This window comes from Poecilia latipinna, unplaced genomic scaffold (assembly GCF_001443285.1).
Source record: "Poecilia latipinna isolate Pla-1442-1.1 unplaced genomic scaffold, P_latipinna-1.0 Scaffold70, whole genome shotgun sequence".
Classification (NCBI taxonomy): Eukaryota; Metazoa; Chordata; class Actinopteri; order Cyprinodontiformes; family Poeciliidae; genus Poecilia; species Poecilia latipinna.
In genome coordinates, this window is record NW_015112686.1 from 51,873 (window position 1) to 79,817 (window position 27,945).

Here is a 27,945-nt window from a genome sequence, read left to right on the forward strand (position 1 = left end):
TCTTTCTTTAGTATTATGAATGTTGGTTCATTCACAGATTATTTAATTGAAATAAAAAATGAATCCAGTAAAATGGGAAATTTGATTTGATGAGTTTTGGGATAAAGACAAATAATACGTTAAAATGTCCTTTTTTATCTTCTAAAGGTTCTGCATCCTGCCCACTTTCCAGTTATTGTGCATTTGAGTCCAGAGGTCAAATTAAGTCAATATAAATAATAAAATGAATAAAGCTATGAACCACCTTCTGATGGTAGCTGACATTCATTGGAGTCATATAACCACATCACTTAAAATAGACTATACTTAGATTCCTGGCACTTTGTTTCAGAGTGTACAAAAGATTTACACTGTGTTGCAGTGATGCAGACAGTCTTACAGAAAGCTTCTATTGATTCTGTTTCTTTCTCAGGAGCTTTGACCATTAAATGACTAAAACTGCAAAAGCACAAAATGGCATAAAAGCAAACCGACCGGCACCTAAAAAATTGTGAAAACCATATTGCCCTTTACCTGAGCTAGATTTCCACTTGCGTTTTTAGTCCTGTCACATTTATGCAACAAAGATAATTGTTTAAGTGAAAAACACATCCATGATTGCGTTCAGACTGTTTCAGAGTAATCTACACTTTTCCAGAAAACCTTTTCAATTCCTTGATACCAGGAAATAATATAACACAAAAACATTACCGGCTGAGAGTAATTTGGCTTTGTATTTATTTATTTTTTTAGCTGTAAAACAACCACTCTGACCACGCAGTTATTACACACTGTGATGTGAGATGGGGCTGAAGCAGAGGAGTAAATTGGAAAGGAAGGAAGACTCCAAAAAGTTCCAACACCACCAATAATTTAAACTTTATTTGAGTAAGACTCATGAATAAAACTCTTTTTGTGTTGCATGTCCAAAACCGAATTCTACTGCCTTCACAAAAAGGGTTTCTTTTTTAAGCCAACTGCTGCCGGTGAGGTTATTCCAGCTGTTCAAGTCATATTCAGTCAGCAGTGGCCCAGAACAAATACTCTGGGATGGAGAGTGCCAGGGCAGGAATCCATAATCAACTTCAGGGAGCTGCTTTTAGAGTGCAAACAGCAGGTATCAAACAGTTTAGGGTCCATTTGTTGTGCTGAGTGCTTCCCACAAAAGGTTGCAGGAGACACTCTGACCTTGTCACAAGGTTACACTGAGGGTTTTTGCTGAAAATCCCTTTCAGGAGGTTGCACAGGAGAGCAGATCAGATGTGTCTTTTCTTGCAGTTGTTCCAACAGCAAGCAAATATCACACAGATTAGCACAAAGGGCAAGTTTCAAAAGCACTAAGCGACGGGTTAATCTTAATAAATAAGAATATTATCATAGACTTCATCCGAAAAGTAGAACCCATATATTATATTTTCATACACAAAATGATATATATTCATTTATTAATTTCCATCATTTTGAATAGGGTTGCTGATAACAAAATCCCCAAATTCACTTTCTCAGTAATACCAATAAATATGATTTTAGACACAGAAATGTTAGGTTACTGAAAGAATATCTATGTTCTTAACAGCATATGCACTCATTACTTCATAGATTCTCTGGGGAGATTTGTTGGTCAATCAAGTTCAGTCATAATGTGGTCATTTAACCAGGTATTGGTGCTTTTGACAGTATGGGTAGGAGCCAGGTCTTGGTGGAAAATAAAATAAAAATCTCCACAAAGCTTTTTAGCAGAGGGAAGCATGAAGTGCTCTAAGACATTGTGATAGATCGCTGCGCTGACTTTGGATTTATTAAAACACAGTGGACCAGCAACAGCACCAGACATGGCAACACAAATCATCACTGACTGTGGAAACTTTCTGTGCCTGTTGCCTCTTCCTGCAGACTTTGGTGCTACAATTCAATTTAGCTATTTAACAAAAAACGCCTTTTCACAACAAATGTCGTCTCAAGGCACTTTACAAGAAAGAAATAATTTCAGTTTAACTACAAATGCATTGCAAGTGATCCTGGCTGCAAAAGAGTGCGATAAACTCAGTTTATTATTTAAATTAGCTGTAAGAGGCATAAGGAAATCCAGCATCATTCACTCCTCCTGGACGAGCTTGTAGTGACAATAGACAATCGATTGCGTTGTTGACTTTACACAATCTCTCATACCAAGCATGGATGTATCAACAGTGGAGAGGAAAAACTCTCTTTCAGCAGGCAGAAGCCCTCAGCCCGACTCAGTAAAAGCAGCCATCTGCCACGACCGATTGGAGGTTTGAGAAAACAGCAGATACACAAATAAAAGAAACAGAAGAACTAACGCTAAATTCCCCATGTAATTCCAAGTTCTTTTCAGCTGGTCTTTCAGCGCATTTAACACATTGTCATTTCTGGAACAGGGGTGAATTGTTATGTACGTTGTCGTTCAGGCGTTGATGTAAATGTTTGGAGGGGAAAAACTCTGGAGACGACTTACAGGAAGAAGACTGACAATTTCAATTATATCAGCAGCCACAACTTTGTCCTGATGCATGATATGATTGAGCCAGTGTGACTTCAATGTGCCATGTCAAGCACATGAACCAAGGTGGATACAATAAAGCCTCTGGAAATGATTGACTGTGACTTTGGGGAGAAAATGTCTTCTTGCAAGATTTTAGATTTCATTTTGAAATCCCTCAGGACGCTGTAGCCTCCCCTCCCAGTGCTTCATCAGAGCATGATTTAAGAAAAAAAAAAGAAAAAACAGACTTACAAGTTGCACATACAAAAAAGGAGAACATTTCATCTCAGTTGTTAGCACACCTGTGCATTCTACGCTGATAACTGCGGACTGCTGATTACATTTTTAAGGGAGCGTATAGAGAGGCCAGCTATTGTACTTGTGCTTTTCTTCACCTGGACTTCACATGTGAGCGCAGATTGTTACAATAGCAAATCTCATGAGACACTTACTGGATTGGAATGGTGCAGCCAAGAGCCAGAAGGCAACCGCATCTGCTCTCTCTGGAGACTGCCATCAGCAGTTTGGGCTAAAAGTATGGCCACTTATGTCGAAATATCTACATGTTAACTCTATTATTTTAGCCTGAGTCTTCAGAACTGTAGCTACTTTTTTTTTTTTTGCAAGATGTTGATAATGTGCATGCAATGACATTTGATTTAATGCAAGCATCTAATAGAGCAGCTTCAAGTAAATGTCATTCAGACTGAGGAAATAATGAGTGCAAAAGGCATTTGTTTTTCCAGCTTTTAATCAAAGTCAAAAACATCACAGAAAAAAAAAGGCATGCTTTACGCCGGTGGACTGTTTTCTCTTTTTCAGTCTGTTTTTCACCTGAGTTCTCACATATAGCACCTCAGGTTTGCATCTGGGAAGTTAATGAGTTGTTTCGCCTCAGAGCAATATGCTTCAGTGTTACCAAAGATATAACAACAACAAAAATATCCTTAAAAGAATCTATTAAATGCTCAAATCAACTGATGTAAAAGGAAAGATTCCCAATTTCCATTAAGCAAGAGAAGCTCTGCAAAAAAAAAAAAAAAAAAAAAAAAAAAATCACACTCTTGACTTCAGATATTTTAATAGCAGTCTGGGCTGCTTCCAGCTTTTGAGACATTAATACTCCACTGAATAAGATTCAAAGGCCAGATTCTCACACAAGCTTCTGTAAAGATAATCTTATTTCCTACTTCGCTGAACTTGAGAGTTGGCTCCAGCAGATAAAACAGACACCAACCGTTTCCCATTGACCTTTCCAGGGAGGAGCACAGAACGCTTCGGAAAACAACAACACTCAATGAAAATGCAAATGAATCATTTGAAAAGCATTTCTCACTTTTCCACTGTTCGACATTTACTGGCAGTGATTTATTGATCTTCAGGCAAAAGGATTTTACGTTGTTAAATCAACAGCAAGATAATTTTTCCCTCCATCATCAAATCCGAAATCGTTTGCGCGCCGCTCGTCTTTCTCGTGTCAAAGCTCAGAAGTAAACAGATGGGTTCATGCAGGGATTTCTGTGGCACTACACCAGGAATGCCTGTGGAAGTACGTGACTTTTATCTGTAAGAATCTCCACTCCCAACTGCGTGTGATACACGACATGATCTTCAACATGGCATCTTCTCCATGTCTGATAGAAATCGCCGCCCCCTGGGCATTGTGTCATTGTAATCAGCAGCAATATCATCTTTAAATGTCACTAAATGCTATTTTTTTTTCTTTCAGGCAGCTCAACATTTTCTGAGATTCCTCTTTCGACAAGGGTAGCTACAGCTGAGGGGTAGGCTGCACGGGAAACTTCTTCGGTTTCTCAACTAGCTCTCCCACTCTGAGCAAAACACAAAAAAATATTGACATTTTTGCTCTGCCTGGCCACCCTCCAGACACAGCAGCTATAAACACCTCCTCCTGCATGCCACTGGGAACAGGTATTTGACATGGAATCAGACAGGCGTTAAAACAAAATCTATAAAGCTGCCATTATTTGTAAGAAGTGCTACTTTAACCATGCCTCTCTGCAAGCATGAAAAGCGTATTGCTTTGGAATATGTCTTCACAGAATCTCATCTCTGTTGTGTGTGTAGCATCCAGACTGAAAGCCCACGGGACCCTAACGGGCTGTCTCCTCCCCGGTCAAATCTGCACACACTATTTTAGGTCCAAGAGACAATTCTTGTGATCTTTACAGACGAAATTGTCTGTTTTTCTCAGGGTTACTTCTTGAAGAGTAACTGTCAGAGCCGTTCATGGAGAGGTCCATTGAATCAGTCGTGCATGAACCTTCTTAAGACAGAAGCTAGTTGTCTGCAGGGCCAGAAAATAAAACTTGATTGATGTGATGAGCAACAAAATAATATATATTTTTATTATGATTAACTTGCTTGATTTCACATTAAAGAATCTTACACAAAATCACTTTTCTTCCCTGGCCATTGCAGTCCATAGGTCAAATTAACAACAACAGCAATAAAAAAAACTATTTTATTCAAAGGCCTTGCCAGGTTTTAGGCAAATTTTTATTTTGCTATGTTTCAAATCAAATCACTTGATTCTGGAGAAAAGATTTAGTCCTTATTCCATGCGGTATACAACACCTTTCTGTCAAACTCTGGTCTCCAAGTGTTAATTAACTTTCTCCTGAAAATAGAATCTGGGATCTGCACATTTTATTGTGTTTCAGGTGACAATTGCACAAATCAGAGCAAGGTTAGTAAATATATTAGCCCTTGTAAAGTTTGATAGCAAAATTGGGAGATGTTTTTAGGTGCTTTCAGTAGGAATCAATGAACGTCAAGCTAAATTTTAAGTACTTGTGTAAAGAAAAGTATCCCTTTTGAAAAAGAAATGAGATAATTTACGCAGTCAATTTGTCATGTTTTGTCATGTTTCACACTTGGAATATATTGGAATACACATGTTTCACACTGGTTTTATTTTTATTTGCATCTACACTGAGACGTTTAAATTAGTAAAATTTTCGCATGGTGAGAATGCACCTGATTTCAGTGTGAACAATATATTTTAGTCAGTCTTAGAAAGAGAACAAATTTAGTTCAGTTTATTTCTGTGTTTATTATTGTTACGAAGGTGTTACCACATTAGGTCATTTCTTTGTTTTGTTTCTTTGTTTGTTCTTGCTTTTTGTTCCTTGTATATTTGGATTTATTTTTCTTGGATTACAGTCATCCCTTTTTGTTCTTTTCTCGTTTGAAGAAGCTCGGATCTTTACATCCCTTTGCGATAATGATTCTCCTCCCTCAGTTTCGCTGCATCCTCCTGCCACAGATGTACCACATTTGCTCTGATTAATTCATCTGGTTCGTCAATATTTACGCTTTTGATTTTTTAATTGTCCATTGTTGGACTCCTCTGTTCTGCCGCCTGTTTATTCATTCCACAATACACAGCCCGTTTACTCTTTTCATAGATTTGTAAATTAGAATTTTGACTGATCAAAAACTTTAGTTGCTAAACTGCTGACCTCTGTGTTTTATTAGCAGGGGTAGAAACCTTCAATATCTGAAATTAATTAGTGCTTTAGTCTCTGTGTGTCTGTGTGGGGCTTTGTCCTTTAAAAAGGAAATAGGAGACCCCTTTGTTACATAAGTTACAGTCAATTGTTCTTTTTTTCACAAAAATGTACCATTCAAAGTAGATTCATTTAGGTATAAGCAATTATGAGTGAAGTTATGAGACTATTTATATAAGGAAAGCTCAAGGTGAAACTGAATTTTTATTCTTGAACACTAAATAAATAAGTCAGCAAATGACTATTGGAAAAAGCAAGACTTAATCTGATCATAAAAGATGAGTCCTATAGTTTCACAGAACCTTTTCAGTAAGCAATACTGAAAATCTCAGAGATAAACTAACACTCTTAGATGCCCTAATAAAATAAAAATACTGTCTTACTTTTTCAAAAATACGATTATGAAATAATGTAAATAATACACAATTTTATAATTTTTATTTCACCTAATGATTCAATTTGATTTTGATCCTTCATTTGTCAATTCAGTCTTTCTTTTGTGGCGGAGTATTAAGGCCATTACAGATAAACAACAACAACAACAACAACAACAACAACAACAACAACAACAACAAAAGACCCCCAGAAATTATTCTATTTCACATCTTTGCAAAAAAACTTGGACATTTTCTGATGTTGAAAAGTTGTAAATTTGCAGGAAAAATTTTACAGCGTTCCATGATAAAGGCATATATTTATTGAGAATGCAAAATCCGAAATGTGTAAGAAAGAAAGGATTTATAGAAATAATATGCTTTTGTAAATATCTAAATATATTCTTGTAAATATGTGAGTTTTTTCTTTTCCAAAAATATGCTCTTCCTTGGCCAATTTCTTCCCACTTATCTACAGTGGTTCTACATTGTATTCTTAATATTTCTCTCTGTTCCACCCTTTTTATTACAGTTTATGTCAAAACCCCTTTCCCACCTAAATAGCTGTAAATGAATTTAAGTGGTTTTAGAAAAGGGTAACGGTCCCTATTTTCAGTAAGATCAAGCACAAGATAACTACTCAATTTTTAGTAGAGTAGAAGAGGTTATAGTTTGGCACAGAGAGTATATCCAATTATTCTTCAGTCAGAATAGAGTAAAAATCTCATAAATGTCAGTCCGGCTCGTACAGGAATGATCTCCAGTCGAGCTACAGGTGAGCTGTTCCTCTCAGCCTTTCATTGACCTGCATGTTTCTGTGTCAGTACTTTGTTAGTTTGAGATGCCAACTTAAACAATGCTTCATATCAAACACCAAAACTTGGTTTTGTGACATAATATCTTTGAATCCAAGGGTTCTGATATCCAGCATATTTAAACAGTTTGCATGGAGTTAAACTTCTTTGGGGAAATATCCAGTAAAATAATCAAACTCCTTTTTCTAGGTCCCCCCAATATCATCAATATTCTGTCCTGTTTGGTTCTTTCTAAAGTCTGGGCCAGTTTTATGAGGGCATTCAGATACAGCTGTTAAAATGGAAAAAACAACGCTCCCTTTCTGTACATCACAACATGTTCTTTTCTTTGGTTGTAGTTTTATCTCAGATCACTTGTACGTTAATTAAGCATCTTAATGTGAGTCTCCATCGTGGCTCCAAGGACTTTCCACTGCAGGTAATTCCTTCTGGTTGGAGGTCATGTCTGAAAATCGTCATGTCTTTTAAATCTTTAGATATTAGATGAGAAAACAGCAAAACTGAATGCTAATATTAGGTGCTTAATTTGCTGGAATCAAATCTTACAGACCACATTGTTTATTAAGTTTGTGCTTTGTGGTAAGAGTAAAAAAAAAGCCTATGAATATCTCAATGTTCCCATTTTGGTTTGTTCTCATCATAATGTTACAATGGAGCCAAAAGACCCAAAGTCATTCCCACTAACGTTAGTTTACTTCTTAGTTTTTTTGTTTTTTTTTTCCACCCTAAACAAAACCTTCAATATTTTTTTGGGGGGTTTGATTTTGTGTCTGCATTGATGACAAAATTGTTAATTTCACATTCAGATACAAATAAAACTCAATCAATTTTATGCCTAGCAATAACTGTCTTTAATCAGTAATCTTAAGTTCTTCTATGTTTGTTACTTTTTCATTAAAAATTGGTTAGAAAGTTATCTACTCTCTCCAATTGTTTTATATCAAATCCATTTGTTTCAGGAAAAAAAAAAACATTATTTTTTATTTATTTAAGACTTTCTGTTCCTTCATTCACACATAAAAAAAGCATTGAGACAAAGGAGAGTTTAGTGTCTCTTGCAAGGACACTTCAACATGTGACTGCACTGGGGGACAAACCCATATCTTACAGCACTTGGTATTCCCAGGGAGACGTCTACCAAGTTCTAACTCTCAGCTTCCGAGATCAGAAGAGAGCGCTGATGGTCTGGTTAGTTTAGCTGCGGGCAAATATTTTGCTCTTTGGCTGTTGGGGTGCTCCTCCACCTTTAACTAGGCTTTTACAATTACTGTAGGTTCTGGTATCCATGTTTCATTTTTGGATCATCCTCTCTCATCCCCAGCGGAACTTGGACACGTTCTTGTCATCAATAATCATAAAACTAATGTTTTTGATTTCATTTATCACCGTTTGCAGCAGAGTAAATGTTGTCTTTTGAGTTTCAAAAATTTCCCAGCTGACTCTCGTTAGGCCAGATGACTCAAATAAGGTGACAAAATGACAAAACGCAACGACTCCAAGGGGCAATGCGATGTGTTAACAATTAAAGACTACACAGTCTCTGAAAATAATCCCCCTCAAAAACAACTCAGCAGTTTATGTTGTTTGGCTTCCTTCGGTACAGCTTGTCCCACTCCCTTCTACAATGTTGCCGAATTCCTCAAACATTAATGCAGCATTGTAAAATAGCTTCTCTGTGGGTATTCTTCACTCCTTCCTGAACTGGGGATGCACTCTGTCTTCCCTAGCAAGCATCAAAATAAATTGTCAAGTGTTTACGCCGTAGAGATTGCAGTGTGAGCTGTGGGCCTTGGGCATGTTCTGCATGCCAGTGATAAAAAAAAAAAAAAAAAAAGATCACAATTCAAAACAAGAGCTCAGAATGCAGTAAAGGTGACAGGGAACAGGGCAGATGGAGCTGTTTCCTCACTCATACAGTATAGAGCTTATTTACTCTGAATAACAACATTCACCGCCCTCCCTTTTATAGGCTCATCATTAAGTTTCCATCTTGAACAGGAGAACGTCCCCAGATGCAGGTGCATATTACCTTCCATTGAATAGACTATTGCTTCTGGATAAAGTTAGCTTGCCGTTTTTCTTTCCACTCATCTCACCCAAATGTGTCTCAGTTCTACTGAGTACAGGTTTTTGTTTTCTTTTCTCGTCTTATTTTTGTATATATATATATATATATATATATATATATATATATATATCGTAAATCGTAAATCGTAAATCGTTATACATATATATATATATATGTATAAAGATTTACTTCATAAATTCAAAACTCACCCAAAGTGGAAACAATAATATTACATGTTCCATGAGTAAAAAAGTTCTTGTTGTACATTATGTATTTTCCAGTCACACAGTGCCATTTTATAGCACAATCAAGCAACTACGTTGCCTTCAGTTGTTATAAATTATTGTATAATGCTGTAAAATTTCTTTTGAGTTATGTTCGACATAACTTAAAATAAATTTTCCAATTTGACGCCTTCAAATTGGCCTCTGTCTCTTAAAGAAACTGCTCTTTCCAAAGCGCCGCGTTCAGCATGTCATCACAGTTTTTCCTATTAAGCTGTTTGCAACCATTCAAGCGTTGGACTGAGAAGCGTTCTCAGTCCAACGCTTCTCAGAATGGACTATTTTACTGAGAAGTACTTCATATGATAAACTCAGGACACTTGCAACTCCACCTAATTTCTGCTGCCGCTAGTCTGCAGGAGCTGAGGCTAGAGACTGCAGCTCCAAAGAAGAGCCTTGTGGAAATAGGAGGTGCTTTGAGAGCGCAAGTGTTTAGGCAACCCTGAATTGCAGCCATCAGACACTATAGGTGCAACATTATGTAAAAAAAAAATAGTTTTACATATTGTTATTAAGTAAGTGTACACTAAATAAATTTGTTGATCAAAATGTTCAGTTACTGTTAATCAAAGCCAACTCTGAACAGACTTGATTTAAAGGCACTCAGTGCTTCAGCTGTTTTGCAGTTTTTTGGATATTTGTTCCAGATTTGTGGTGCATAGAAACTGAATGCTGCTTCTTCATGTTTGGTTCTGGTTCTGGGGATGCAGAGCAGAACCAGAACCATAAGACCTGAGTGGCCTGGAAGGTTGACACAACAACAACAACGTTTCTTAGAAGTATTTTAGTGCTAAGCAGTTCAGTGACTTTTAAACTAACATACGGTATTTTACAGTGTATTCTGTGAGCTACAGTGTGAGGGTCTTAAAAGTGCCGCGATGTGCTCTATTTTCCAGCTTTTAGTGAGAACACCGGTAAAAATGTTGCTAAAGGAGGAGCGATGTTGTAATGACACCCTGAAGGCAGAAAGCAAGGCTTTCTTAAAGAGAGAGAGACCTTATTTCAAGGTGTTGAATTACTAAGTCAAATTTCTTTTAAGTCATATTTGATATACAGCATTTTTATAACAACTGAAAACATATGTTCTTGATTGTGCTATAAAATGATTATATATGGCTGGAAAACATAATACAGCGTCTTTAAGGGAGAAAATAAATATTACATATTAAGGCGTGGTTTGTAAATGTGCACTGTTGCTTTGTTATGTGGCTTGTGTTTTCAGAACAACTTTATTACCCAGATTTAAAGTCTCCCAAATTTATTAGGGAAATATACAACAGTTTGATGTAGCCAATGGTTCTACTTATTTTAAAGATCATACAAAGCTAAAAGATTGTTTTCTACAATAATAATGCTCCACGTCACCAAAAGGTAGTGGAAGCTTTATGCTTTGGGGTGGATTTTCTTTATCTGAAATTGTTAACCTTAGTCACAAAGTAGAATTATTAATAGTTTCAAATACCAGCCTCACCTCAAAATCTCCTTTTGCACAAAAATCGAGGCATTTTATCAGGGGTGAGAAGATTTTATTTTATTTTTTATATATATATATACACAGCGCAAGTAAGCTGAAGGATTAAGCAGCCCTTTTTCTCACTGCTTCCTTTTTCTCTCTAGTAATCCTCCAGAGTTTCTTGGAAATACTTAGAGATACTTTGTGCATCTCACCAATGTGGGGCAACAGAAAACTCACACAGAAAAGCCGATAGGGCAATCCATAAAAGGATGAGCAGCCCCAGGAGGAATGGCTGTTCTAAATGTAAATAATTGTTAATCATGTGGTCACAGCAGTGTGAGTGGTGCCAGCTTTCCTGATTTGCAATTGTCAGAAGCATATGATCAGATGGAGTCCCACCATGCCATCTAATCCAGAGGCAGTCTGGCTTTAAGACATGTGATACAGTTTTTACACTCAGCCAAGCTGCACGGGAACATTTGTCTCTCAGTGCTCGCTGAGTGAGGAGGGACTCAGCGAGAGCCGCTGCTCGGAGGCTGCTTCTCACTGGAAGGATGCGGACGCTGGAAGAAAAGATTCCAACACAGTTAATTAAGGAGCACTCCACACGTGCTTGTAAAATGCGAGAGGGTAAATGAATTCAGTCATTTGAGCAGCTCCTCAAGGTGAAGAATTGAAAAAGCTTTAAATTCCTCTTTTTTTTTTTTTTTCCTGCCTGACACCGGCTTGACGGTTATTTCTGAATCACTGGACTGTTGCTATCAAAGTGTGGAGCGGGGAGGCAGAGTCAGTGGAGTTCCCTCCTCCAGCCAAATTCAGAGTTCCTAGATGGGATCAACATAACCGGGAAAATGGATGGATTTACAGAAAACTGTTGAGATTTTTTGCACACTATTTGTTGGGTTGCACAGGTAAGATCTTTTATTTAGTTATTTATTTGTTTGACAAACATAAAGACCTGAAATTGACAAGATATATTTCTGAGTAGTGCCTCTTTATTTTATGGCTTTGCAGTTTAAGATTGCATTATATGTCCTGTGAGCACAAAGACATTTGAAAAGTGAAAATATGTACAAAAATAAAGTGGTTTAGTACAAGTAATTTAATAAAAGTGGTTTAATAAAAGTTTTATTCTCAGTAAAATGCAGCATCGTAACAAAAAAAAAAAAAATTCTGACTGTAAAAATTCACCCTCATACCAAATTTTCTTTGATAAAAATAAACGCTTTTATAAAAAAATGTACAAAACTACATCTTTCAGATGAGAAACAGTCAAGTATCATCCTTATGCGTCCAGAACCATTCCTCTGGATCATTTTTTTTTGCTATTACTCAAGAGCATGGTGAAACATTACAAGCCTTTTTGATTCCTGTTAACACCGTGTCACTGTCACATTATTCTGGCAGCGAGAGAAAAGGCTCTGCAGCGGGCTTCTTGCAAAATCTTATCTTTCTTTAAGTTTCTCTTTTTTATTTAGTTGTGAGGCAGAGGAGCACAGCTCAGGAGTTGAAGGAAGTCAGCCTGTCAGGGGAAATCTGTGCTGCATGGTAAAAAAAAAAGTCCTCAGGGATCACACCACATTTGCTGTGCTGTGGCTTGCAGACAAGACAGGGCAAACTGGGAAGAAAAAGTGAAGAACTCATACTTATATAATCCTAATCATACATCTGGGTGACTAAGAAAAAAAAATCACTGTGGGGCACTGAGGCCAATCACAAAAAAAAAAAAAAAAAAAGAAAGTGGAAAGTGAGTGTGATTTGTGTTTGTGTTGAGCGCAGGATGTCACAGGTAGGGAACACGATGTCTGGTGTGTTGATTCCACCTCTGCTGGTTGTCAGCAGATGTGTCCTGTCATGTCCTGGCTGCTCTGCCTGTGCCTCTGGGTCAGCATAACGGCCATCCAGCTGTGTCAGGCCACCTTCTACGACACCATCCAGCAGCATCCTGGGACGAGGCCCGGCCGGACCACAATTCACACGATTGGTGAGTCTTTATGTGCTTTGCTCCTTTGCTCTGGTTGCTAAAACACGTATTGTCATTTTCCTCTTGTGGCTGTTATCTCTTTCCATTCGTGTGGATTTCTTAAATAGAAAGCGTCAAACCTAATTTTGCTTTAACTCATAAAGTTATTGACGTTCCTCATTGTGCTTGGCAAGAAACAAGCACAATGAATTTTAACTTTTGCCTGTGAAGCACACATGCAAAAGTGTGTGAGATAAGTGAAATTCACTTATCTCACTTATTTAGATAAGTGGTGTTCAAAAAACATGTATTGGTCTATATGTAAGGAAATGACGTGGATCTTTTGGAGCATTGATACCAGTCCTATCCTCAGAGTGTGTGTTGCTTTTTTCCATGTACTTGCATTCTGAGTGGTGCATGTACACTGGAATGAATTGTGGGTAATTGCAAGTGTCCTATGACATCAGAGTCTCATTTATATCACTTTTTTTTACATACATAGAAACTAACCACCCAGAAATTACATTTCAATGATTCATGAGAGCTGCTTTCAATTTCAAGTGTCCAGCAACCCAAGTTGAATGAAGCATCTACACTTTATACTGTGAGATTAAGTAACGGTATTATTGAGTCATTATTGTGATATTTTAGCGATTGTGTTGAAGGCAATAAAGCAAATCCTGGAAATGCAGTAGGGGATGTTTTCCTATGCCAGTGAAATTAAAAGAAATGTGTAAAATTGTGTCGGGGTTTTACAAAGACTCTTTGCTGTCCTGCCTAATTTAAGCAGCCAGCTGGATCGAAATTATTCCAACTTTAGACATTTTACAGCAGCTTCTTAATAATAACAAGCTGGTTTATCAAAAATAATAAGTTTTTCTCAACTTCCGAAAAGTTGTGCTGTTTTTCTGACTTAAAAACCACCAAAGTTGAAATATGCAGCGGCTGCGTATTTCAACTTTGCTGTAATAATATGTACTCCTCTGTTAAGTCACTGCCATGGTAACACCAAAGTGTGCTTTTGATTGGCTAAGTCCCAGGCGACAAGTTCTCTTCCATTAGCATTTGCTGCACATACAGAACCAAACTCTCAATAAACTTTTCTTTTTTTTTCCCATCAAGGAATTTGTTCCTGTCCAATTAAGAAGCAGGGTTGGCAAAACTATATGGACTGCAGCTGCATAAATATTTGTTTGCATCATACTTCAGGCCAGGCTGTCGGTGTTAGACTGAAGCTGTGAGACGTCATTATATATCTTCTAACCGTCTTTGAAGTGTGCTTTGCTTCCTCCAATAACTTTTTGAGTCTGCTCTCTTTGCATTAACAGAATCCAGACTGAGCAAAAGAGCAAAAGACATTGATCAAATTCTTAATAACCAGTTTGGTTGGTTTTAAAGTAGCTGATATTGGCTATATATTTTTACACTTGGGATTTTCATTAAGATTTGCATCACATAGCTGGAGAATTTCTATTCAGAAGATCACACAGATAGACAATGAATTCCCCTGTGCTTTCCTTCTTGAGCTATCACAGTTGATATTCATGCTAGACTGCTCTCTCTCAATTTGATCTGCGCGATTGTGCTCCCTGTGAAATTGCACTGAATGAAAAATGACCGAAGCATTGCAGACAAACTTTTGTTTTTCTTAGGCAGGGACGTGGGGCCCTCGTCATGGTAAATAATTATGAACAGCACTCAGCAGAGGAGACGAAGCTGGATGCTGTCAGAACTTCAAAGGCTGATGTAGCTTGCATATGTGTGTGTGTGTGTGTGTGTGTGTGTGTGTGTGCAGGTCCTCTGTTATTTTGCACCTCGAGCGTATCAGCAAGAGGTCTGTTCAATACACTCAATATTGTGAGTCAGAAGACTTCCTGTTCCAACACCTTCATTTTTATAACCTGCATAGATGTGTGTTGGGGGAAGAAAAATGTAGCCGGAGACACTCACAAATAGGATATCACCTCAAAAGTGGTCTCCTGTCAACAAAGGCAAATTGAATTAATATTTCAAATGTGCATTCAGGTAAATCTTTGAGGAAAAAAAAAAAAAAACCCTGTTCAATTTGAACAATTTGATTCCTTCAGGATCTTCTGTTACGGAAAGTGTAAATGCCATGTCATTCCATTTACCATAGTCTTCACTCTTGGACAGATGAGATGCCAGCTTTATGAGAGGAGGACGGGGTGGCTGTCTGGATTGTTTCTGACACTGGGACATTTGTTCTGTGCCGTGTGTGTTGTGCGCCTGGTGGATTGGTGGGAGGATTGGGGTTGACGGGTCATGAATTGGTGGCAAGAAGGCCATTGGTTGCAGACCACTGGGCCAATCATTAAAGGCAGCAAAATGCCACAGGTTCACGGTGGCTGGTATTGCCAGAGGAAATCGAGATTACAGAGGGCGAGAGATCAGTCGTGTCCTTGCCAATAGAAATTTAGTTCCACAGGGAGATGTATCAAAGTCATTCATCTGTAGTGTTTGGGTGAACTGCTAAACTGTGACAAGGTCTGTGAACTTTTTAAAAGCTTCGGAGATGATGGTTATTTGTAATAAATATCTATTTTTATTATCTAGATATTCTCAGTCACTTTTTTTAAATATAAATTTTTGCCCTGTTACAAGCAAAGTGTGCCGGGAAGTCCATTAGCTAGATGACCCTAGAGTAGGTGCTTGTGCATGCTCAGTGATTCGGACAAGGTGCCCTGCTTTTCACCCTGCAGCCTTGCTTACAGATTGCTGCCTGCCACTCTCTGTAAGCTTTGGGCTGTTTCTCTGCCTTCCTGGTGCAGCCAGTGTTGCTCTCTGCGGCATGATTCAGAAGGTGCTGTATTTATTCAGTGCAAAGAGCGTGAACAGTGCTCAAAAGAGAACAGATTGTGCGTGTCGGTGCACTCACAAAGCGGGTAGAGACGTTTGCTTTTGGGGTCGCACATTTCTCGACCCTCAAACATGTGCAGAGGAAAACACAGATGGTCAATTTTCCTGTCTAAAGCACTGACTTAAAAAAAAAAAAAAAGAAAAAAAAGGAACACACACAAAAACTCACCAGAAAGGTAATTTTAAACATAAATATATCCGCTACAAACCAAAAATATGTTGCATGCAGCAGAGTTGACGAATCACATTTTTATTTGTTAAGGAGGGACACATTCTTTACAACCATAGTTACAAAGGTTTGCTTTATGTGTCAAGCTGCAGTGTTTTACCAAAAAGAAACAAAGCTATTACTGATGCAGAGCATCGTGTGTAGGTGTTGGGAGAAAGGACGACAACAATAGTGGCTGCCTGAGGTGGCCTTGCTCCTTTGTGAACTCCCATCCGCCAACAGTTGGCTTTGTGGGGTCAAGCTGTTCATAACTGAAAGGTCACTGATTCACAGCTCGGTGCATTTTTACCTCCCACCTTGCAGTAACTGTAAAAAGTATAGCTTAGAATGAACATCCATAACAAGATGAGAAATGCAGAGCTCCAGACCGGAGGAAGCAAGCTTATCCCCCCCCCAGTGTGCACCATTTTAAGATTTAAACCACCAACACTGGAATCCGTTTAATTTTGTAACTATTGTTGAAAAGTTTTGTTCATGATTGTTGAAGTGTTCTGTTAAAAAAAATGATACAATGAAACCAAATATTTGCATTTTCTCACATTAACTATGACTAAACTTCTCCAGTTTTAGGTTAGGTGGGATAACCAGAATAATTTCTATTTCTTAAACAACAGATGAATAAGAGAGAACATTTTTATTGGTTTCTCTCTTTTTTTAAAATACTTTTTCATACTTTAAACAATCTAAAGCCCAGATGATGAGATGAAGGCTTGCTGAGCTTCTGATCTAAACAAAGGCACATTTGTTAGCCACATTCAGCCACAACTTATGACCTCATGCAAACATGATACTGCTTTAAACATTTATGTGCATAAACCACTAAGGTGCTTTTCAGTTTGAGTTCAAGTTGAACTCAAATTCATTGGAGGTTAGCTGTCAGCTTCAATCCCCAAGACCAACTAATGTGGCTTCATAATAATTGAAGACACTAAACAACAGCATGCTAACTGTATGTAACATTGCCTGCCACTTTGCTGCTATTGCACCGAAATTTCCCCATACAGGGATAATAAAGGAATTTCTATTGTGTCCTATTCTATTGTAATATTTCAAAGGATCTAACTTTAAAACTCCAAAACAGTCATTTTAAATCCAACTGCAAAGTTGGGAGCAGGAAACACCACAAACATTGTCTAATCTCTAATGTACATCTCGGAAAAACAACAGTGATGTTATCTTCGATGTTTTTGTTTTCTGCTTTGCTTCTTTATATCTGTGCTTCTTTGACAAGCCTGACTTCTGCTTTAATGTCTCCTCTTATATTTAATATGTTTAATCCTCCATTTCTATTGCTAATGCTTCCTCAAACATCTCGCTGTGGATTATAAACCACCAATGATTCTTCCACTTTCTTACGTTTTGTTGCTCTTTGAACAGTATGTTGAAAAAGTGAAATGGAAATCAAAGCAATTCATTTATAATTGTAGCATAGTTTCTTTTTGCAATGTAATTAATTTTTCCTAATCAATCTTTGTTAATCTTACAAACTTTAAAAAAAAAATCCTATTCTATTATGCAGTGTATCTAACAAACTGTGTGTTATAACACCACAGTTTATTCGTGCCTACAGAGAAAATGCCTCACAAAATACCTAGAGATGCACTGAAAGCCTGACCAGTGCCCGACGTCACCTGACTCTCGACATGACCGGTGAACGTCTGTCAAAAATAATAAAAGAAACTCCAATCTTTTTCTGATCAGTGAAAGCATTATACTGAGCCTAAGCAATGGCAGGTGGTACTGTCAAGAAAACCTTTGATTTGGGATAAACACTCATTCAGGCCCCAAGAGAGCAAGAGGGAGTAAGACTTTCTGCAGGTAACAGGAAGAATGAATAGCAAAGTTATTCTGTTTTCACCTTTTGAGCTTTTAAAATCTGTTATGGAACATGCAGGTTTAGGGACGTTGGCAGCCCATCGGACATCTCAGAATAAAGTTCAACAGCTTGTATTTGGAAATACTTTTACTGCATTTGGAAATACTTTTTTTTAATGTAATGTTAGCAACGCTAACCTAGTTAAAGGGAATTAGATGTATACACTATGTACAGGAAAAATATATACACTATATATGAAAATGTATTGATGTGTATACGTTGTTAACGTGGTTTTAAACAGAAATTGGAATCATCAGAAATCAGTTTTGGCAAGTAAGAGCTTCACAGAAAACCAGTGCAGAACCACCACAGAATCTGATTGGTGCATCTTTAAAAACCACTCATGTCCCTCTTTCTGAATAAGGACATGTTTTTTATCTGTGCGCCAACAAAAGAACCACTCACTGGTAAACCTCACACTGAAACAAACATGAAAAATGGATTTTCAGCTGTCACAAACAAAGCTTGTATCTGCTCCACACTGTTTTAGACACTGACAATTTAATAGCCTTATATAATGCATCCTGGAGGCACATTATTTTGACATACATCTTCCTCCACCCCTCCCCTGGACCTCTCCTCAACCATGCTCCCACTAGTGTCAGTGCGGCGCCAATGGGAAGAGGCATTCAGCCTGAGCCTAGGGCCTCTCCACCGCTGGAGCTGAACAAACCCACTTTGTCCGGATGCTGTTAAACATGATCCTGAGAGAATGAAGAACCGTTAGCCATTAAGTTACATATCAGGACAATCTTCTACAGGGCTTTTAAAAAGAGATTCCCCACTTTAAAAGACTGAAATGAATCTTTTCTTTTTTTTTTTTTCATCATTTCCAGCAGCTATGAAGTATTCATGGATTTTTTTGCTGCTCGCCCTAAAAATATATATATTCTAACATGAATTAATCGTAAGACAATCAGTAGCTTAATTATTACTGTATGCTCAGAGCTAGACAACTAGATTTTACACATTCTAGTATTTCCCATTTATTCTCTCTTTCAGGATGTGAATTATTCATAAGGAAGATCTCCTCTAAGCTTGTGGATATTTGTTTAAACAGCATGTTTAATTGAAGTCTTTCAGCCAATTCGGTGTTGGAGCTATGAGTTGCCGTCACTTATGTGCAAAATTATTTTTTGTGGCCCACAGCGTAATTAATTAGCCAGCTTTCACTCTCTGAGACTACACCAGATGTTTTTTTGTTTTTTTTTAATCATTATTTTTAACCACAGCTACAGTCTCAGTGTCTTAATAACAGAGGTGTTGACAGCAAGAACAGTTTATCGGCTCTCACGCATGTTAAAGACTGTGTTATTGTAAATAATTTTATAATAAATTTGTTTATCATTCTAACTCATTTCACTCTGAGAACTACTAAGAAATAACGCCGTCAAGCTGAAAAAGTGCGTTTAGGCAAGCATTAACCTTGACTGCAGCGATAGGTAGGTAGATTAAAGCTATTGATATGCATATAATTACTACAAAAAGGCAAAAGCCTGATTCCGGTGATGCTATAAAAAGATTGAATTATGTCTTCTGCATGCTTTACTACATGCAGAGAAGTTTAGATCTGATGTGGAAAATGTGTCTCTGTGTCGGGTCTGTGATGGTCCAGTACAGTGATGCCAAATCCTCAGTTACGAAAGCAGCTGTTGCATGTCCTAAATCTCACTAGACTTTGCTAAATTACATCATCCCTTAATTTGCATAATTGACCATGTGCATGTGATTTATAATAGATGCCTTGGGAGAAAGTTATAAGTTATAAGTGTTATAAGTGAGATATAATGTGAGTCATATAAGAGTTGCACAGGATACGAAATCACATTCTTACCGTGTGCAATATCACAAAATTGCTTTAATCCAATAGTTTGCAGGCTAAAATATATAATATTTTTGTTGTACATGCCCAAAGTACAACAAAAATATTATTTTTAAAGATATTTACAACATCCTGAGGTAATAACAGAGATGTTATTAGGATGATTGTCATGGTTAAAAATGTAGGTTAATTAGACTCTATTATCTCAATATTCAACAATAGAATCACAATGTCATGTTCTCCTAAAATCAAGTAGAACTAACTTTATTCTTATACCTGTGTTTTTTTTTACTCTAATATTTCACCTGTCTGTCTTCACAAATGTATTTTTGTTTAAAGACCCTCTTTGAAGAAACTACACAAAGTCACAATACAACATGAACATTTTCAACCTGATTATTTTTAACTAAGGCAGAGTGATACATTTATGACAAGGAGTAAGGTTATAATAATCCCCACCATGTGAAGTTTCTTTGCAGTGGAGGAGTGAACATCTGCTCTAACTTCAGCTGGGAGGGACTGATTAGGAGAAGGACCAGGCTGCCTGTGATTGCCTTGGATGAGGGAGAAACCAAACAAAAGGAAACGTTGCTAGATTAGTCAGTGGTCAGTCATTTTTGAAAAAAAAATAAAAATAAAATAAATAATAATAATAATAATTTGAGTGCTCTGAACATATATATAACACTAAACTGCTATTAGGAAACAGAACTAAAGACAGCTGATTTATTATTCATAGTAATTTGTGAAGTAGACTGTTTAAGCTTGCTGAAGATGCTTTTAATATTAAACAACAAGGAGACAATGGTGCATTGCCATGGTGATGTCCATATTTATGAGCAGCAATGCCAGTGAAATAAGAGTAAAACAGACTTTGTTTTTATCTCCCTTTTTTCTAATCTGATCAGAGTTTAAGGCTGTAATTAATTGCTGTTCTTTTCTCTGAGCACTGAATATGATGACACCTCACAAGAAATGCAAATGTCTGTTGGTCTTAATAAATCTTGACTAACAAAAAAAAAAAGTGAGCCTAAAACTGTCATTGTTTCCAACGTTTACTAGACAGCTAGATAGATAGAATGGGATAGGGGACTGATCTGAAAAAGCTCCACTTCAGTCAAGGAAATGTAATAAAACATTAGATAAGTATTGCTTCCCTTACTTTGATGCTCTGAGGCAGAGGATTGTTTTTATGTTTAAATTAAATGTACAAGACGCTGTGCGACTCTTGTACACACAAACTATAAAAGGAATAAATAAATGAAGTGATTATTCATTCCTACAGCACCTTTTGACCCATCCTCAGTGAACACACGGTGCCATCTTTCAAATCCTTGTTCAAGGCTTAAATAGCGTTCATCCACACACCACTACAGTTCGAATGATGTAACCCGCAAGCAAAGAGTTGTTGCACTAAACCATAAAGTTCCTTAGCAATAGACAGCTTGAAATCACAAAATTAGAACATTAAAGTTTGAAGTGCATGAACTGCCACCTCTGGCCAAATATTTCTCTGAGGCATCATTAGGATTGCATGTATGAAATACCTACAGTATAACGAACATTTTGCCTCAGAGTGACGTTGTTAGTTGATTGCTTCAAACCACTTTGTGTCTCTTGGGTGCACGAAAAGCAGCATCCTCCTGGGGTCATCAACCAGAGTTCTGGGTGCTGGTTTTGTTTGTAATTAGGTGCAGTTTTCTAAATATGTTGCTGTGACAGTTTACATAGCTCAAGGATAGTTGACTCTGAAACCCTGAATTCTGATGAAAGTGCTCACTTTTTGCTTTAATCCATAAATAGTCCAAAACAAAGCCCAGACGTGCACACAGCGGCAAAATGATTTTGCTCCTCTGAATGTTCTGGAAATGTTCTTATTTGTGACTTCAACTGAATCTGTTCTTTCAAAACAGAGCTTAAGGGTATCGTTAATATTTCAGATTAATTAGTAGATAATGATAGTATTATCATACAAAACCTAATTGCTGTGATTTTGAAAGGAGTTTTGAGCAAATACAGAATCCTGTTTTCAATTCCATCCAAATAAAATATATTTGAGGAAAATAAATTTTTCATATTTAGAGCTTGTTTTGGTCCTACTGTTGTTGTTCATCGTATGCTAATGTGAATCAATCAGAATTTAGACTGACATTTAGCTGCGTTTATATTTAATAGACTAATAATTACATAATTAGGAAGCATTAAAAGGCTCTGTTGATTTTTATACACACATTCTTAAAGTGTGGAGTGAAAGGCCCAGAGGACTTTAGAGAGTAACTGCAGTTGAAATTAAAAACGAAATGCATGCTTATTCCATATAGCAGGGAAAATATAAATATAAAAGCTAGATGTCGGCTTTTTAAATTTGCAGGAGGCCCAATTCTCCAAGAAAAGTCATCAGTAGACACAAGTCAAGGTTGGCTTAACTTTCTGATATAACGTTTTCGAACAGGGAGGACATACGTTATCATTTATTCAGGGGTAACTTTTGTTCTAACGGGAAATTGTTGAATTAAAGAGCAGCCGTGTTCACACATAGACCCAGTACTATTCAAATTCAATTGTAATTTTGAAACTGCAAATAAAATCACCGTCACACGTTACTCCCAAAAAAACAACTAAAACACAAGACCATTTAGCAAAGCATCCTTGCTCTTTTCTCATTATGATGCAAATTATTGTAGCCCGACACATTGCAGTCTACCAACAAACTCCTACGTTGCTAAAGCAAGACGTGCATTAATATGAGCCATCGCAGTTTGATAGTGAACACTGAAAATATCAACAGATTTGAGAAAAGGCAGTAGTGCTAAGAACTGGAACTCTTCAGGACTATTTTCGCAGTTTAACACTCTGGGTTAAAATAACACCCTTTGTGATGAAAGAGATGTTTTTTTTTTTTGTTTTTTTTTGCCAGTACTGAGTCCAGTAGAGCATAAGGGCAGGAAGGCAAGATGCAGCTCTGCTCATCTCTGGCAGTATCCTTGTAGCATCCTTGTAGCATTGTTTTTTTTTTTTTTTCTTTAAAAAACGTCAACCTTTTAGTGAATGCAATGCGCTCATATGCACTGACTTAAATTAAGAATTTAGTGATACTGTTTGCACTCAGCTTTCCTTTTTTAATGCATTTAGTCCACAAAGAGTTCCGTAAAAGCTACAGTCTTTGGCTTTGCATGAGTCTTTCATGATCCTGGTGTGTTTGCTTGTCTTGCCTTTCTGCCATATGCTGGCAAACAAGTTTGGTGCTGAAGTGTCTTCTGACTCTTTAACACTTCTAAGTGCTTTACATGAGAAAATGTAAAATAACAACCCCAGCCCCAAAAGAAACACTTTTATTGCAGTGGCATGATAAGGGAAAGCAAAGAAATGTTGGAAGACAGATCAAAATTAACAATGTCACAGTCAATATTATTGAAGATTTTTTTTAACCTTGATTAAAAAGAACTCAGGGTTTTAGCGTTTTTGCAGTTTTCTGGAGTTTATTCCACATAAACGAAGCATATGAACTGAATGCAGCTTCTCTCGGTTTTGTTCTGATTGTGAGGAAGCAGATGGAGTAGATTTGAAACGAAAGACCCGAGTGGTCTAATTTTTGATACGACATATCTTTAATGTATTTTGGTCCTAAGCCACGGTTTATAAACTGGATAAAGTATAAAATCTATTCTCTGATGTAAGGAGCAAATATAAAGACTTTGGAGCTGCAGTGATAGGTTCTGTTTTCTTAGTTTTAGTGAAGATCCGAGCAGCAGCGTTCTGGATCAGCTGCAGCTGTCTGACATTTCAGGCAGAACTGTGAAGATTCTGCTGCAATAATTAGTTCAACTAAAGGTGATTTTTGTTTAACATTTTGTTGGGACATTAGTCCATTAATCCCTGAAATATTCTTCAGGTCATTAGAAAAGCCAATTGGGATTAAAAATTATAAGACCAGCAGAAAATAATGAACAATTATCAAAGTAAAAATTATTATTTTCACATTTTCACAAATAAAACTGAAAATGCAGTCACCCACTCCACCTCTGTACAAATCATTCCTGTGTAAATACAGCTACATTTCAAGTTATTTCACATGACAAAGCTTTCGTTTCCCCTGATATAAGCATAAGCATTAAGAAGAATCTCTTCTTACATGAACAATTGGAGCCAATTTCCTAATTTTGGAATTCGTCATCCGGAAAACAAATTCTTTTGAAACCGGAGTTGTGGTTGATGGATCATTTCATATGACTTTGCTATTGTAAGAAACCTATTTTGAATGCTTGGCAGGAATGTGAAATTCATTATCATTACTTAGACCTCATTAAGCTGGAAAGAAGCATCTCAACTTACTAATTGGTTCCAAGGGGGGAGTAGTATCAGAAATAAGCAGAGTAATTAATATTGGGTTTATCGGGCTCTATGGAAGACTTGATGTGTTTTTTTTCAGCCCTTAGTGCACCATAAGTCTGCTAGCATATTTGCACTACAGATCCAATTACCTTTTCTGCAGAGACTGCAGCGTACATGTGTGGGGTGGGGGGGGGAAAGGGACAAAAGTGTCAATATTACATTCTAGCAAATATGATGGAGGTGCTGACTGAAAGCTTTGACATTGTAAGAAAAGAATGCAAATTACAAGAAAACGGCTGGCTTCAAATCTAAAACTGTATCCTGTAATTAAACCGCAATCAATGAAACAATAAGTCACTTTCGCAATGTCTAATTTAAAGTGTCTAGCGACGTATGTGCTAAAATATTCCTGTAACATACTATAACATATGGTTTAGCACTTCCTTGTTTGCAGCTGATCATCATCCTGTGGCAGAAATGCCATGCTGAATAGAATATCTGTCATGTTTCCCCCGCCGATCAGAAGTCTTGTATAATTACTACCTCTTACTTTTCAGACTTCATGGCATAAATCCTAAAAAAGTCATTAAGTCTTTGCATATCACACGCATTCACTTGGCAGCCACATTTGCTCTCCGTGTGGAAGACCAGCAATCGCATCAGAGTAAAGCAGCCGCTCTCTAAAGACTCTCTGACTTTGCTCTCAGTCTGCTTCCTTTTCTTTCTGCTCAGCGTATCTCTTTCATCAGAGCAGGCGATCTGAAAGCGCAAAAATACCATTTCGACACATTTCCTAGTCAGGGGAAAAAGGGCCATAGATGGAAGGACAGGAGCAGCTTGACATTTGAAAATGAATGACATCATACTGACAGCGGATGTGTTTTTATGTTTTCCTTTTCCTTGTTTTTTTTTTTAGTTTAGTTTTTATTTTATTTTAGAAAGCTGCAGAGCAAAGGCATCCAACGAGAGAATAATGTAGATAAAGTGTCTTTGTTTAACAGACATGAAAGCGGCAAGCGGGACTGCTGCTCTCTGCTGTTACACTCAACAAGCCACACATCCCCACCATGAAAACCAAATAACCACGAGCCTTTTTCATTTATGAGTACGACTCCTTGAGACACACAATAGCATTTTGTTAGCCTTGATCAGGGCCAGTTTTGCGGAGTCCTGTGCTTGTTTTTGTTGCCTGTGTAAGACAATGCTCTTTGAGGCCCCAATGCAAATGAGTAACTCTCTCCGTATCCCCCCCCTATTTGCTGATTCCTCTGTTGCATGCCGTTTTGATGCATCTTAAAACAACACCGACTCTGCTCTGCGAGTAGTCATTTTTGCATTTCAATAAAGCATCAGCCATCCTTGGCCCAGTGCACAGGACCAATCTTACGGCCTCCTCGTGTGACACGCTGTCAAAACCAGCAGCCATATATCAAGAATTTCTGCATTTTTATTTGTCATGGGCACCGCTCTTTCAGAGTAGCAACGGGTAGTTTTATGTGCCTTGCAAATTGTTTTAAAATGTTCTTTTCCTGAATTGCACTTGCACACAAAAGTGTAAACTTCGGCTAGTGTAAAAAATATGTGTTAAAGCTGGCTTAGTCCTAACTCTTGGTCTATAAAAAGGTTTCTCATTGCCGAGGTATCACACAAAAAGTATCTCATGATGGCTAAAGCATGACCGTCTCAAGACTTTTGGAACACTATCGTTGCAAAACATACAAATGGCATTGTTTGTAGACATATTTTTACAGTTTTTTTTATGATTGTTTATGTTGCAAGTTTGAAAACAGAGCAGTTTCCTTCCTCAGCACTTATCACAATTAGCACAACCACACACCCAATTAGCAGAACAATGGAGATCTTTTGCAAAATTAAATGCTTTTGAGAAACAATGTACTTCATTCTACGAAAACTGTTTTCTCATAATCTCAAACACATCGTCTAACACTGTTCTTGTGAAAGTGCTGATTATTGAAAACTAAAGAACATTTAGCTGTTTGAGATTTTCTTTATTACTGTGATCTATGTGAAGGAAGTAAAACAATAAATCCACCAAACACTACGGGCCAGAAAACATGAAATGATACATTTCTCCACACATTTAGAACAAAAAGGCTTCACTCCTAATTTACTTTTATAGTCAGGAGCATGCAGAAATGCAGCATGCAGAAAAGTAACACATTTTTCAGTTTTTGTTTTTCACAATTGCGAAAACTCTACACACCATCCTCTAATTCAAAATTCAAAGTTTGAGAACGCATTCATTTATTTAATCCATCTATTGGCAAATCCTCATCCTCCTTTCACTTAAGTAGTAACACTTTCCTCCACAAAATCATTAATTTGTACTGGAGATTGCATTTTGAGCTGATTTGAAATTGAGATTTCTGATTACTGAAGTTTAGTTTGTTTTCATTTTCCTTATTTTATTATTATTTTCAAAGCTTTTTTATTGTATTATTATTAACCTTTATTTCACTGGAAAATTCCAATTGAGATTAAAAATGTTTTTGTTTTGTTTTTTTTTTACAAGAGAATGCAAGATTGGCAACAAGATTCAGAGTTCACAAAACAATCAATGCAAAACAGCCTAATGTTCCTTCCAAAAAACACTAAAAACAGCCTGAAAAATATTTAGCAACAACAGCAACTTTAATTTAATCTTTTTTATGTGACTTGTTCCAAGAAGATGGAGCAGAAAGCTGAAACATTTATTTCCAAGTTCAGTTCCGACTTAGGCACTGAAAGTAAAAGTAAGTTCTCAACGAAGAGAACATCCTCAGGTGGATTTTCTATTTATGCAGGCAAAAAAAAATATAAAGTAAGATGTCCAAGTATGGACTTTTGAATAAAAATTTGCCAATGATGGAGTCTTGGAGTGGCCAAATCCATCCATCCAGCCCTGTCATATAACGTACAATGATGTGTAAAACAATTTAAACTTGTTATAAATCTTAAAGCTGCACGATAAACTCTATCCAGTGAATGGAGACATTTAAGAGAAGCAGGAATGTATAAAATGTCACCATAGTCCAGTACAAACATGAAAGTAGCCTGGAAAGATGATGGACCAGATCAATATAAAACATCATTAGCAAGCAAATTTAATTTTGCATATGACATATTTAAATTAAGACCATCTACATATAATAATAAGCAGAACTTACCCCTAAGGAACATTATTGAGTATATGGAGAGAATTGGAAGTCAGATTTCCTACTTGAACACACTGGTTCACACAGTTTTCAAACCAAAAATGAAGAGTTTTTGGATTAAAACCTCATGATTAAGTGCATCAAATGCTGTAGAACAAATCAACAAAGAGGGCTGCACCATGTTGCTTCTTATCTAAAAAAATCTATAAAATCATTAACCACTTTTAGTGCTGCTGTATTGGTAGTTTGCATTTTTATAAAACTAGACTGAGAATCTGATATTTATGTTTTTTTCTGTAGTCATTAAAAGGATTTCAATACGTTGTAATCAATAAACATTATGATAAGCACTTCCCTGAACACTGTTTTTTATTGTTTGACTGGGTATGCAGTGTTTTCATCTTGACTGCGGTGTGGATGATCTGAGGTCGCTGTTTTGCTTCTAGCCCATTTGAAAGTGTTTTGAGATCATCGTTCAGTTTTGCAAGAGTCAACGCGTCAGAGATCGCAGTTTGAAAACGAGCTTTTGTGTTCACAGCTCAGGAAATGAACGGGAAGTTGGTTTCAATAAATATTTTTTACCAATTCCGTGAAAACAGTTGTTACGATTTAGTGTTGTCGAAAACCCTTAGCATCACTTGGCAGATTATGCACAGGCTGATAAAGTTGGTCCATCTCA

General features: G+C 37.1%; 1 protein-coding gene across 2 annotated transcripts in view; it reads left to right on the plus strand.

Moving 5' to 3' along the window:
• The first annotated feature begins 11,364 nt into the window (after positions 1-11,364).
• The window catches only part of LOC106934630 (protein FAM19A1-like), a 41,962-nt gene continuing 25,381 nt past the window's right edge, over positions 11,365-27,945 (plus strand). The window contains exons 1-2 of one of the 2 annotated variants that reach the window (XM_015014659.1): positions 11,365-11,923; positions 12,852-12,996. In XM_015014659.1, the coding sequence (XP_014870145.1) occupies positions 12,855-12,996 (142 nt within the window). In that variant the 5' untranslated portion in view covers positions 11,365-11,923; positions 12,852-12,854. The remainder of the gene's footprint in view (positions 11,924-12,851; positions 12,997-27,945) is intronic. The other variant, XM_015014651.1, reaches the window with a different exon arrangement.